The sequence below is a fragment of the Diabrotica virgifera genome, chromosome 5, assembly GCF_917563875.1.
Source record: "Diabrotica virgifera virgifera chromosome 5, PGI_DIABVI_V3a".
Classification (NCBI taxonomy): Eukaryota; Metazoa; Arthropoda; class Insecta; order Coleoptera; family Chrysomelidae; genus Diabrotica; species Diabrotica virgifera.
In genome coordinates, this window is record NC_065447.1 from 125,681,464 (window position 1) to 125,694,954 (window position 13,491).

At 31.7% G+C, this 13,491-nt stretch overlaps 1 protein-coding gene across 1 annotated transcript in view; it reads right to left on the reverse strand.

The window, feature by feature from the left end:
- LOC114341913 (serrate RNA effector molecule homolog) overlaps positions 1-13,491 on the reverse strand; it is a gene marked incomplete in the record, with an annotated part of 379,087 nt that overhangs the window by 312,034 nt on the left and 53,562 nt on the right. Inside the window, 1 exon segment of the mRNA XM_050652039.1 lies at positions 4,477-4,653. Within this exon segment, the coding sequence (XP_050507996.1) occupies positions 4,477-4,653 (177 nt within the window).

Here is a 13,491-nt window from a genome sequence, read left to right on the forward strand (position 1 = left end):
GAAGTACGAAAAACACTCGAAAAGCTGAAGAACAGAAAAGCTGCAGGTAAGGATGGAATACCAAACGAATTACTGAAATATTGTGGAGCAGCAATGACAGAACAATTAACAACATTAATTAACAAAATCATAAAACACAATAAAATACCGGAAGAATGGAGAACGAGCGAACTAATTCTACTATTCAAAAAAGGAGATAAAAAGCAGCCAGAAAACTACAGAGGTATCAACTTGTTAAATACTACCCTAAAACTTACAACTAAAATCTTAAAAGACGTAATGAATCAGAGGATAAGTTTAGCAGATAAACAACAGGGTTTTCGTACTGGAAGATCGTGTACAGATGCAATATTCGTCATAAAGCAAATTACTGAGAAATCACTAGAGTATAATAGACCAGCATTTCTATGTCTGATTGACTTAAGGAAAGCATTTGACAGAGTAAGACTCAAAGATGTAATCCATCTTCTGTATAACAGAGAAGTTCCTCTAGATATCATAAAAACTATTGAGAACACCTACCAAAACAACAAAATGGAAGTCAGAATAGATGGACAACTTACAGAACCTATAGATATACGCAGCGGAATAAGACATGGAGACTCATTGAGTCCTATGCTTTTCAATTTAATCATGGATGAAATCATCAAAAACGTCAACAAAGGAAGAGGATATAGAATGGGAAACAAAAAAGTAAAAATACTCTGCTACGCAGACGACGCAATATTGATAGCCCAAGATGAAGATAGTCTGCAAAGATTAGTCCACATATTTAACATAAGAGCAAAAGAATTCAATATGACAATTTCATCTCAGAAAACCAAAACAATAGTAATCAGTAAAGAACCAATCAGATGCAAAATAGAAATTGATAGTATCAGTATTGAACAAGTAACGGAAGTAAAATAGCTTTTAATTACATTGTCAAGTTACGGAGACCTACACAAAGAAGTGAGAAATCAAGTACAAAAAGCAAATAGTTTGGCTGGATGCCTTAATAACACTATATGGCGAAACAGACATATCAACACTCAGATGAAGTCAAGAATTTATAAAGCCAGTCTAAGACCAATAATGGATATATGCATCAGAAACAAGACCCGATACAGCCACAACACAAAGACTACCGGAAACGGCAGAGATGAGAGTACTGAGAAGAATTACAGGAAATACAGTGAGAGATCGAAAGAGGAGAGAAGATATTAGAAGACAATGTAACGTACAGTGTATAAACGAATGGACACTAAATAGAAAAAAAGAATGGAACAACCACATAACCAGAATGGGGAAGACACGTGTGGTCAAAATAGCACGAGATTAATCACCAATCGGTAGAAGAAGTATCGGCCGACCGCGCAAAAGATGGAGTGACAACCTACCATAGAGGTATCAATCCGCCAATGAACAAGCAGAATTGCTTATAAAGAGGAAGAAGAAGAAGAAGAAGAAGCTACAGCACGACTAAAAACTTTGTTAAACAACAATAAAAACAACGACATAAAACGATATCTTCAAAATCTATCTGCCACGGAAACCTCCGAATACTCGCTATGGAAGGCAACACGAAGGATTAACCGACCACAACTCTCTAATCCGCCTATCCGGGCTAGTAACGGACGATGAGCTAAAAGTAACAACGAAAAAGCCACAGTCTTTGCCAAATACTCGAAGGAAGTGTTTCAACCACATGCTCAAAACAACAACCCTGATACAGAAGATAATATTCAATTGTATTTAGAATATTCATACCAACTAGAAGCACCATTGGAGAAATTCACAGCCAAACAAGTTTTCAACAAAATCCAAACAGATCTGAATCCGAAAAAGTCTCCAGGGTTCGACTTAATCACTGCAAGAATTCTAAAAGAACTTCCCAAGAAAGGAGTGTAATATTTGACACAGATTTTTAACGCAATTTTAAGAACTGGTTACTATCCCCTTTTGTGGAAAGTGGCACAAATCATCTTAATACCCAAACCAGGCAAGCCTTTAGAAGAAGTTAAGTCCTCTAGACCTATCAGTCTACTTTCAGTGACGTCAAAGGTTTTTTGAAAGAGATTCCAGGCAATCCTCGTGGAACAGCAGCTAATACCCAACTACCAGTTTGGATTTAGACAACAACATGCTACCACTGAGCAAATTCACCGATTCTTCAATTCCATAAACAAAGCCTTAGAAGAGAAGAAATACTGTTCTGCAGCCTTTTTGGATGTCTCGCAGGCTTTTGATAAAGTCTGGCACACTGGCCTGGTATACAAAAAGAAAAAAAATCAATGGGAAAGTCCCAGTAGCTGGCTGTATACAATAATTAAAAGTCATACAGAACAAGTAAAAACTTCGTTTGTATAATGGTATAAAAAGTTTATTGATATCGCTTAACATTGACTTAGAGTCGCCACTAACATCATCTATTAAAAATGTAAATCATATTTCTCGATGTCACCTATTCAACAAGGTTGCTAGTTTCATGTACTAAGCAGAACGCACTGAAGATGATCTGATCTAGATTGAAAACGTTTTGCGAATCCTTTTGGATGACTTTTTAATAGTTTTTCAATAAACTTTCCATACCATTATACAAACGAAGTTTTTACTTGTTCTGTATGAAAAATAAGAAAAGTCCTTCCTCTCAACTACTTTCTAATCCTCAAGTCCTATCTCTCCGACCGCCATTTCCCTGTAAAAGTAAAAGATCAGTACACTAACTTATACCCAATCAAAGCTGGAGTACCTCAGGGTAGTGTCCTTGAACCAGTTCTCTACCTACTCTACACAGCAGATCTTTCTACAAGTCAAACATCATCACAGTCACATATGCAGATGACACAGCAATAATTGTAGCTCACTCAAACCCGTACATCGCCTCGCAACTGCTCCAGACAAATCTCGATAAAATAAAGATCTGGTTACAAACATGGCGAATTAAAGTAAACGAAAGCTAGCCAGTACATATAACGTTCATTAACCGTCTCATTAAATAATAAAGTACTGCAATAAAGGGATGATGTAAAATACCTAGGTATGCACTTGGACAGCAGATTAACGTGGAAGAAACACATATTCACGAAAAGGAAACAGTTGGGTCTGAAACTCAATAAAATGTACTGGCTGGTAGGAAAAAGGTCACAACTGAGTTTGTACAATAAAATTTTAGTATACAAGTCAGTGATTAAGCCAATATGGAGCTATGGTATCCAACTATGGGGATCTGCGTCGAGATCCAATATCGACATCCTGGAGAGATTCCAATCGAAGACCTTCCGCATTATCACAAATGCACCGTGGTACATGCCCAATGAATACATTAATCGTGATCTTCAAATGCAGACTGTCAAAGAAGAAATTGCCAGTTACTCCCAAAAATACGATATACGACTACAAAACCACCCCAACAGGCTAGCGAAGAACCTTATGAGACCCCAGGCAAACAGAAGGCTAAAGCGCCACACTCCAAGCGATCTACCAACAAGATTTTAAATTTTCAAAAATATTTTAATGTATGATACACATTTATTAGAGTCACAAAGAATTTTGTTACTAAAATTATGATTTCATAGGTAATTGTCACTGGACAGTCTCCTGCAAGTCTTTTGTAATTTAATTAACCAATTTACTTATTGTAATCATTATTACAGATTGTAAATACAGTTCAACCTGCCATATCCGGACCTGTCATATCCGGACCTCCCCATATTCGGACGGTTCTGCGCCTTCTGGATCTACCGAAATCTACCGAGAAAGGCAGTCCTGCTGTTGGACAACGCACTAAAAGAAGAACTAAAAAATGGCGAAATAATGAATTATAGAATCTATAAAACGTGTCTATCGACGAAAGTTATTGACGGCGTTGATTACTGGAATGTATGAAGGAGAAAACGTTTCAGAGACTATACAAGAAGTAGTGGTCTTGATATCCGGATTTTTTCATATCCGGATCGGTGTGTCGCCACATTGATCCGGATATGGCAGGTTTCACTGTAAATGGGATGTTAAAAAAATATCAATTTAAAATACAGAAGGAATGATTCTCACTAACGAAGTAGAAATAATGGCAAGACTAAGGAAAGATCATTTTTTAAAGTCTGCTCGATACTGCGAAAAATAATCAGGAAAGTATAAATTGTAAGTTAAACGATGAAATGGAAAGTAGACAAAAACTGATTACATACGAGGAACTAAAAGAAGCAACAAAACTAAAAAAAAATGGGAAATCTCTTGAAAATGATAAAAAGTAACATCAGAAATGACAAATAATCTGGGAAACATGTAATTCAAAACGGTGAGATTTTATCCATGTTCATTTCGTACATCGAAATAAATTTCTGGAGAACTATTTCTAGTATGTTTTAGTATTAATCCTATTGACATAATAGGTATGTACTTAATTTTTCATCAAATATTTCATCTAATTTCAATGGATCTGGTAAAAATGTTGAATTTATAAAAAATAATTTAATCAAACAATTTTCTACACACCTGTAGGCTGGCTGATGGTAAGTATTAACCCCATAATGGTTATAATAACCATCTCCGCCGCCTCCTCCGTAATAATCATGACGAATTCTTTTGGGAGCTGGCTCCATATTGGGCGAATATCCTCTATCACGAACACTGCTTCTATATTCCCTTGGTCTAGGACGAGACCATGAATCTCTTTAAAACAAAAATCATGAGTAAAGTTCTTATTATTAAATAATAAGTAACACATTTTGTTACTTGTATAGTTTAAAATGCATTTAAATGTAATAACCCTGGAAACGAAGCCAAAAAAGCAAAAAAGGCATTTTCAAATATCTGTACAGATGCTTTGTCAATTTTTAGACTCAATGAAATTTTTTGAGTAAATACACTTTTGAGCGGGATGTGCGATATAATATATTGGTAAGGTAAGGAAAACAAAATTTTGAAAATACAATTTCGAAATTGATGAACTTACCCATAACTTTGTTTATCTCAGGACTTATTTCCGTGGCTCACTATCATTTATGTTGTATTTGCAAATATGAGGACAAAAAGGAATAAAAATACACAAACAATACCATGTGTACCTTTTATCAATATCTTATACCATATAAGATAAGTAAACCTGCTGTATAAAATTAAATTTTCATGAAAAAAAAAACAAGATTATACTAAACAGGGTGATTTTTTAAGAATGTCCAATCTGAGTTGTAGATTCTAGACCTCAAAATATTAAGATTGAACCCAAATCACTTAATAAAATGTGGCTTGTTACTGAGTTACAGGGGGTTTTATTTAAAAATTTTAATAAATATTTTTACCCAGTGCTTTAAAATTATTTAACATATCCTTGTCATACTTGGCATAAAATGTATGTACTGTACATCCTACTAAATTATGATAAATAAACGTTTTTTTGCTACTACCAGAGGCGTACGACAGGGGACAATGAATGGTTAACCCTTCCCAAATTGTACGCCACTGGCGAAATTGCTATTTTAACGCAATATTTCGATTCTCCAATACTTTCTATGTACATAATACATTCTTCATTCGTAAAGTTACAGTTGATAGTTTTCGAGATACATATTTGAAGTTGAAAATGAAACGGCACCTGTTTTGATTTATGTATTGTGTCCCTTCATTTTTAACTTGAAATATCTCGAAAACCAATGATTTTATCGGTACGAATAAAGAGTATATTATCTACCTAGAAAGTATTGGATAATCGAAAAATTGTACTAAAATAGTAATTCCGCCAGTAAACCGCTAAAAATGATATTTTGAGAAAAAAAAAAGAAGAAGACTGTTCGGGCTTAAATTCCCAAGCGCAGCAACTTTTGTTGAATCAATATGAATATTTTGAGTTAGAAAGAAGGAATGGAGGACCTTTAGAGCCTCTTAAATCTGTTCAAGAGGTAAAATATCAAATGCATGTTTGTTAATCAGTTACTATTAAATAATTCTTGTTTAAGAGAGTTGCTGCTGTTTTAAAAATATCACGGCGGACAATATATGTACTCCATAAAAAAAGGAAAAAAAAAAAACAATCCCGTCCTTTCAAACCCAAACAAAAATAGACGCCGTCTTAAGGTCATAGGCGCAAAGTGTTGCCTGTCAAAATGTTCAATGTGATTTAAATGTATTCATTTTTTTTTCGAATCCTGAGAAAATTAATAAATATTTTGAAAAATTTAAACGCAGAATGAAATATTACATCATTACCGAGGGTAGAAAGTCTCTTAGAATAAATAAGAAGTTTTTTTTCAATAAGAGGTTTGAAATTAAAAATCACACTAAACTGTCTCTTTTTTACCCTTGTAACTTATTAAAATAAACGTAGAAGTTTTCAGGGACTTTCTACCCTCGGTAATGATTTGTAATTTTTCATTCTGCGTTTAAATTTTTCAAAAATACTTATCAGTTTTCAGCTATCAGTTTTATCAGGATTTGAAAAAAATGAATACATTTAAAACACATTAAACATTTTGACAGGCGACATTTTGTGCCTATGCGCTTTAAAGTAATACGACTGATATGCGCGAGGCATCAAAATGGCAGTACGGAATATATTGTACGATTGTACGGTATGTACCAACAGAGTAAGTATTGATTTCTTCAGTGTGAATTTTATGATAAACAAGAACCTATGTAGGTACCTACTTCAATTTTCTTGAAATTTTCTATCTAATAGATACTTATTTATGGCTATAAAAGACGATAATGAATATTTTTTATTAATTTTTGTCAATTAAGGTACTAGTACACTTTAGAAGACCAAAAATAAGCATTTTTTCAAGATTTTTTTTCTCAGAACCTTTATTAAAAATGAACATAAAACTTTTTACATATTAATATCTGACTCTTAGAGAATACAAAAAATATATCCTTTTTCATTTATGCACGTACACTAATATTGTAATGGGCGCCAAAGTCGAGGCCTCGAAAAAAAAAGTAGTTCCGATGGCGGACAGTCAATCTCTGAAACAAAAAAATCGTACGGCATTTGATAAAGGAAGGTTTCTTACGTGACAATTTACCACCGTTAGTGAAAGATTCCGCAAAAAAAGAATTTACGGAAATTTTAAAAAAATTTGTGAAAAAATCGCCCGTTTTTCTTCAGTTTTTCATGGTTAAAAAATATTTATTTTTTATTCTTTGGAAAAATTGTGGTAAATTGTCACGTAAGAAACCTTCCATTTTCAAATGAAGTACGATTTTTTTGTTTCAGATATCCCAATCCCGAGATTAACTGTCCGCCATCATTTTTCGAGGCCTCGACTTTTGCGCCCTCTACAATATTAGTGTACCTGCATAAATGAAAAAAGATATATTTTTTGTACTCTCTAAGAGTTAGATATTAATATGTAAAAAGTTTTATGTTCATTTTTAATAAAGGTTCTGAGAAAAAAATTCTTGAAAAAAATGATTATTTTTGGTCTTCTAGAGTGTACTAATACCTTAATAAATCATCTCTAATGTCCAGTTGCACCAACAAATAAACGATTGATTTGGATTGCCCGTTTATTTTAAAATATAATTGTCAAAAAACTGTCAAATTAAAAACAGAAATTTTAACGATTCTCCCAAAAAATATTAAATTTTAACCTTTCTCGAAAGAAAAGTGAAAAGTTATTATAGGTATTTAATTGTTAAAAAAATTAATATTTTTCGGGAGAATCTTAAAAATTTCTGTTTTTAATTGATAGTTTTTTGACATTTATTATATTTTAAAATAAACGGGCAATCCAAATCAAAAAATCAATCGTTTATTTGTTGGTGCAACTGAACATTAGTACATTGTTGAAAGAGATGATTTTGAACAAAATCTAACGTAGCTGATTATCACGAAAAATGAATAACGAACTTTTTACTAAGTGGATAAGAACACAATTAAAACCTAATTTAGAAGAGCCATCATTGATTGTAAAGGATAATGCTTCATACCACAGTGTTCTTTTAATAAACAACCTTCAACTACTTCAAGAAAAGATGAAATTGTTAGTTGATTGATAACAAAAAGTAATATAGTCCAAGAGCTGGAAGCGGATGTTGCTCGTGATAAGTAATATGGATAAACTATACGGGGATATCTTGAATTAGTTGTGTACATGACTTTCCCCTACGGGCGGAAAGCGTATTTACGTTTCCGTGTTCATTTCAATACAGGGTAGTTTTGAAATAGGCACGGGATCGGCGGAGCATATTTGCTTTCAAACACGTGTGTATTTCAAGACGTTTAATTTTGAAATGCGCACTGGTTTGTAAAAGAACTTAGCGCGTAAATTGATCGCAAATAAGTGTTACATTGTCACGGTTTTTTTATTCTATTTGAACTGTTTATCACAAATAGCTCCTATCTGCAGAATAACAAATTATCATTCGTTGGATCTGTGGAAACAAAACAATTTTGTTACGAAAGTTCCTTCTCTTTTTCTTTATAAATTTTCAAAAAATTCAAAGTAGTACCAAAATATCCTGCCTTAAAGTAAACGATTATGATACGTATATGCACAATATACTTTAGTGTTCTATTTTTTAGTTATTTTTATATTTTAGTTTCAGCTGAAAAATTATTATTCAGCAAACATATTTTAGTTTCAGCTGAACAATTATTGTATTATACTACTGAATTCATGATATGATTTTGCTGCTGCAGCTGTCATGCCAGCTTCAAAATATGATATAAATAACTGTTTTGTATCGTCGCAGCAACGTAGTAAACTTAAAGATTCACATTTACTCTTAGGGCAGTCAATGAGAGCAAGAACAGGTTATTACCTCCGAATTCTATCCTACTGCATGGATTTTAATGAAATTTTAGGAATAGCCTTTGGATATTTGATAAATAATTGATTGAATGTCAAATAAACGTCACATTGAAAGGCAGTTTATTTAGAAGTTCTCCTAAAAATTATTAATTTTTAAGGTTTTTTCTTAACTTTTTGAGTATTACGAGTAGTATAAAGAAGTACTAAACCAGTGATCTCTAAGAAAGTGTGAAATTTCGCGCCTAGAAGTTAAATTTCAGAAAACAAATAATATGGAAAGTATACCACCCGAACCTCCAGATAGAGGTAAATTTTATGTAGAAATGGAAGGAGATGGGATGATGGAATATGAGGAATTAAATAAAAATAACAATAGGGTAAATAATAAGGTAACAAAAAAACAAAACCAAACAAGTAGCACTATTGAGGTAAGTAACAAATTTAGTTCCAATAACGATGAAACTTTGACAAATTTAAATCAAACAGATAAGTCAGGTAAGCAAAATATAAATAAAGTAATAAATTTAAGATTAAAACAGATATCAATTTGGAGATAATGCACCTTATAATATAGTACATATAGAAAATAAAAACGGTAACATTGGTAGATTACACAGGATCGGCACGGCCCGTTTGATTTTAAGTTCAGTACCTGAAATTGAAAATAATATCACACAAATTACAGTAGTTGGTAGAAATAAAATCAAGGTAGAACTAAATAATTTTGCTAGTGCTAATAAATTAATTGATTCTGAAATTCTAAAAAGCAAAGAGTATGAGGCATATATTCCAACGTTTTTTACTCAAAAGAAAGGTGTTATAAAATTGGTAGATAAAGAAATAGAAGATAATGATTTATTATCATTAATTAAACCTAGATTTGGAACTAAGTTCGAAGTATTACATGTAAAAAGAATTATGCGGAAAGTGATTCAAGATAAGAGCAATACTATTTATGTAAAAACAGGAACCGTAATTGTCACTTTTAAAGGTCAGTCTATACCAAAAAAATGTAATAATAGAAAAAATGATATACGAGGTGGAAAATTATACACCCAGAATAATCCAATGTTTAAAGTGTTTGAGATTTGGGCATATAAGTGCCCAATGTAGAGGAAAAGATAGGTGTGAAAGATGTGGCGAAGAACACAACAAATCTAATTGTTCCAATCCGAATAATTTACTTTGTGTATTGTGCAAAGGAAAACACAGCGCTACTGACAAGGGAGCAGATTGTACAGAAAGACAAAAACAGGAATATATTAAAAAAATTATGAATAATGAAAATATAACATATTATGAAGCTAATAATAAATATAAAAAATATTATTCAACAGTAAGTAAAGACCAAGAAAATACTTCAAATAAATATACAATATCTAAACGAAAACGATTAAGTAGTATTGATTCTAGTAGTGTAGATAAAGAAACAATGGAAGCACGCAGAAAAATTTTGCAAACACCAAGAGTACAAAGTCAGCCTTGTTATAATTTTAATAATGCCATTTATTCTAACACAACACAAACACTAAACGATAATCAAAATAATATAGGAGAAATAATAGTAAACTTTATTTCAGCAACATTAAATCAAATTAATCACAATTTAGATCAAAAAACGTTGGAATTATTAAAAAACAATATTTCACAATTATTATTACCTCGTGATGGCTAACGTTTCATTTCTTCAATGGAATGCGAGATCAATTAAAGCAAATAAGGGTTATTTAGAAAAATTCTTGTATGACAATAAAATAGATATAGGATTAATATCAGAAACTTGGTTAAAAAAAAAGTAATTTTATTAACTTTACTGGTTATAATGTCTTTAGGAATGATAGAGATGATGGATATGGTGGAGTAGCCATCCTTTTGAAAAAATTAATAAAATTTTACAACAGTTCCTACTTTTCACCATATCAATGACATAATGTAAAATATCATATCAATTAAAATTCAATCCGGCAAAAAGATAAACATTTATTCAATATACGTAAAACCAAATCTTAAAATCGCAGTAAATGAATGGAAAAAGTTTTTTAATAGTCTAGAGAAGCCTTTTATAATTGGTGGTGATTTTAATAGCCACAATTATGTTTGGGGTTGTAGTACTGTAGACACTATAGGAAAACAGGAAAAAATCTGTTAGAAGCTATTGAGGACTGTAATCTTGTAATTTTAAATAATGGTAAAGAAACTTTGATGCGTAGACCGAATAGCAATAATAAATCTGCAACAGATCTTACAATATGCTCAGCAAATATTTATTTGGGATATATTTATTGGGGTCATTTTTTCGATTGGGATGTTGTGGACGAGACATTAGGAGCAAATCATTTTGCTATTGTTATTAAGTCAAATATTAATGTTAATAAAGCGAAATTTGTAAATACAAAATTCCAATGGAACATAAATAAAGCGGATTGGTCTCTTTTCTCTTCTATCACTGATAATTTCATGGAAATTGATAATAATTTAAGTTACCAACAATTTTTAAATAAATTAAACGAATATTGTAAGAAACGAAGAGAACAGGGACTAATCCACAATTTAGAAAAACTTGGTGGAATGAAAATTGTAAAAAGGTAATAGAAGAACAAAAACTAGCTTTACGCAAGTTTAAACTACGGTCTAATAATATACAAAATTATATAAATTATAATAAATGTGTAGCGAAAACCAAAAAGTTGTATTAGAGAGTAAGCGTAATGCACGGAGAAATTTTTGTAAAACTTTAAACAAAAATACACCAATTAAAGATACGTGGAATCAAGCCAAACGATTACAAAACATTTTTAAACCACAAGTAAATCCAGTGACTGAAGGAGAATGGGTTGAGGAGTTTTTAAGAAAATTATGTCCAGATAATATATTTTCAAAAATTAATGTAATGGAAAGGAAAAACTCTAACCATCCACTTTCAGTTCCATTTAGTTTCTGTGAATTAGAGATAAGCCTTAAGAATAAGAAAAATACTTCTCCAGGTATAGATAATGTACATTATATTATGTTGCCCAATTTACATCAAAAAGGAAAAGAAACACTATTAAAATTTTTTAATCGAATATGGCTATCAGAAGATATTCCTGATAACTGGAGAGAGTACCTGGTGATTCCTATTCTCAAAACAAATCGGAATCCTGATTCAGCAGAATCTTATAGAGGTATTTCATTGAGCTCCTGCATAACAAAAACACTGGAAAGAATGATAAAACTTAGGCTCGAAAGTTGGCTAGAAAAAAACAATAAATTATCACAAACACAATTTGGATTTCGAAAAAATCATTCTACTGTGGAAGCAGTGAGCCATTTGGTAACAGATATAAATTTAGCGTTTACGAAAAATTCTTCAGTAATAGCTCTTTCATTAGATGTTGAAGCAGCATACGACAACGTTAATTTAAATATACTATACAGGGTGTTTCATTAATAATTGTCCATATAGTAACTGGGGAAACCGTAGCGCAAAATACGAAGATTTAACCTAAAACACTTAAATAAAATGTGGTTCCTTATTGAGTTACAGGGTGTTTTATCTAAAAATTTAAAAACTATTTTTGCTCAGCATTTTAAAACTATTCGACATATCCTTTTCATACTTAGCAGAAAGTGTGACTACAATACACCCTACTAAATTATTATAAACAACCGTTTCTAGCTACTACCAGAGGCGTACGACAGGGGGTAGTGAATGGTTGACCCTTCTCAAATTCTACGCCACTGGAGGAATTACTATTTTAGTGCCATTTTTATATTCTCCAATACTTTCTACGTAAATAATATACTTTTCATTGCTAACGATAAAGTCGATAGTTTTCGAGATATTTGAAGTTAAATATGAAACGGCACAGTTATTTTAATTAATTTATGATATGATTCATATGATTAAAATTTAAAAATTATTTGTAGCCAGTACTTTAATACTATTTGGCGTATCTTTATCATACTTGGCAGAAAGTGTAGGTACTGGACACCCTACTAAATTAAGATAAATAAACGTTTCTAGCTACTACCAGAGGCGTACGACAGGGGATAGTGTCTGGTTGACCCTTCTCAAATTCTACGCCACTGACGAAATTGCTATTTTAGTGTAATTTTTTGATCTTCCAATACTTGTTATGTAAATAATATTCTCTTCATTCGTAACGATAAAATGATTAGTTTTCGAGATATTTGAAATTAAAAATGAAGCGACACAATACATTAATCAAAATAACCGTATCGCTTCATTTTTAACTTCAAAGATCTCGAAAACTAATGACTTTATCGTTACGAATGAAGAGTATATTATTTTCAAAGAAAGTATTGGAGAATCCAAAAATTGAACTAAAATAGCAATTCCGCCAGTGGCGTAGAATTTGGAAAGGGTCAACCATTCACTTTCCCCGGTCGTACGCCTCTGGTAATATCCAGAAACGTTTGTTTCACATAATTTAGTAGTTTGTGTAGTACCTAAACTTCCTACTAAATATGAATAGGATATGTCGAATAGTTTTAAAATGCTGAGCAAAAATAGTTTTTAAATTTTCAGATAAAAAACCCTGTAACTCAGTAAGGAACCACATTTTATTTAAGTGTTTTAGGTTAAATCTTCGTATTTTGTGCTAAGGTTTTTCCAGTTACTATATGGACAATTATTAATGAAACACCCTGTATAACAAAATGATACAAATAGGTCTGCCAGAATGTTTCTGTCAAAAAATAATAAAATTGTATGACTGTAGAAAAATTTATATATCAGTAAATAATATCACATTTG